This window comes from Mandrillus leucophaeus, unplaced genomic scaffold, assembly GCF_000951045.1.
Source record: "Mandrillus leucophaeus isolate KB7577 unplaced genomic scaffold, Mleu.le_1.0 Scaffold77, whole genome shotgun sequence".
Classification (NCBI taxonomy): Eukaryota; Metazoa; Chordata; class Mammalia; order Primates; family Cercopithecidae; genus Mandrillus; species Mandrillus leucophaeus.
This window is the reverse complement of record NW_012108363.1, coordinates 6,013,741-6,015,244: the sequence shown is the minus strand read 5'-3', so window position 1 is coordinate 6,015,244 and position 1,504 is coordinate 6,013,741. Positions and strand designations below refer to the sequence as shown.

General features: G+C 54.9%; 1 protein-coding gene across 1 annotated transcript in view; it reads left to right on the top strand.

The window, feature by feature from the left end:
- Positions 1 to 1,330: 1,330 nt before the first annotated feature.
- LOC105529532 (chromosome unknown open reading frame, human C5orf52) overlaps positions 1,331 to 1,504 on the top strand; it is a 26,123-nt gene continuing 25,949 nt past the window's right edge. Inside the window, 1 exon segment of the mRNA XM_011966699.1 lies at positions 1,331 to 1,496. Within this exon segment, the coding sequence (XP_011822089.1) occupies positions 1,331 to 1,496 (166 nt within the window).

Below are 1,504 nucleotides of genomic sequence, written 5' to 3'. Positions count from 1 at the left end.
TCATGGCCCCTTTTCTCAGAGCTCAAAGTCTAGTGGGGGAAACAGACATTAAATAGGCAATTACAGGCAGAGAGAGCTTGAAAAGAGGGTAACAGTGGCTACCTTAAAAGGATGTTGTGAAATTAAATGAGATAATCCAGGTAAAGAGTTTTATCAGGACTTGGCACAGAGTAAGCCCTCTGAAAATGATAACTATTTTTCTTGCTTTGGATAGGGAAGTTAAAATGCAGGGCTCTGTGGAAGTGACGTGTAAAGAGAGATTTATTCCAGGTCGGAGGCTAGGGAGTCACAAAGACCGCCTGAAGCCATCACAAGAGATCTGAAGAACGTTTAGCTTGAGGCAGAGGGAGGGGAGAAAAAAATAGCAACTCAGTAGCAGCTCAGTTTCACCACTTTACAGCCTATAAAGTCTTTGGCTTCCCTCATCTGGTTCGATCTTCAAACCTAATCAGACCGGCATCTAGAGTTAATATTTCCATTTTACACAAGAGGAAAGAGAGACCCAGCGGGAAAAAATGACTTGTTCAGAGTCATAAAGCAAAGTCCCGAAGCAAGTCTTTCTGGCCCATTATGTGTGGGAAAAGCGAACAAACACCCCGGGGCGTTAGCGAAACACTAGGTTACAAACGTGGAACGAAGTCGAAGAGTTAACGAGAGCCAGGCACCACTTATAGGGGTTGGCCAGGTAGGTTTCCTGGGGGCGCTGGCATTGGAATAGGCTTCTTCGCCTGCTAGGTGTCAAGACCCCTCAGGAGAGTGGCGGATTCGTTCCGCAAGCGGCCGCCCAGCGAAGCCTCGGGCAAGGGTCTTCCGGAAAGAGACCAGTCTTGATGCTGGAGCCTCAATCCCCGTTGGCCTAGCACTTTGGTTTCCATAGCAATTGTCTCTCGTCGCAGAAAGGAATCGCCTGTGCCGGGTCTTCAGAGAAATCCAGGCCTCAGCTCCACGCCCCTGAGCAGCCCCACCCTGGCTCAACCCGTTACCCGCCCAGACAGCAAGACCGCGTCACCGCCGTCCCCGCGTCGAAGCGGATAGGATATGCTCAGCTCACCGCACCCCACCGGACCCGTTCGTCTCCACGGCAACGCGCCAGGTCTCACCACGGCGGCCGCCGAGGGACAATATTACTGCGTCCGTAGCCGCCGGGCTCTGCATGCACGTCCAACAGCACCCATCCCTTTCCCCGCCGCCAGTATGTGTCTCCCAGGCAACGTGCGGCGCTCGGCTCAGGGCTCCGCCCAGGCACTCACTCCGCGTCAGCGCGCGGCCACCTAGCTGGGCTGGCAACCAGCCTCCAGTTTCCAACTCTTTCTCCAATAGGGAAGCCGCAATGACACAGCCGACTAAGCCCTTGGTCACCTGGGACCTGGGATCCTCCACGATCTATGGGACTGCCCCCCAGGCGACCACCAGTTCTGCCTCAACCTCGAACTACCAGCTGGGCTCGAACTACCAGCGCGATAGACTCGGCCGCCGCCAAGACATCGGCGTCGGGGGTCAGCCG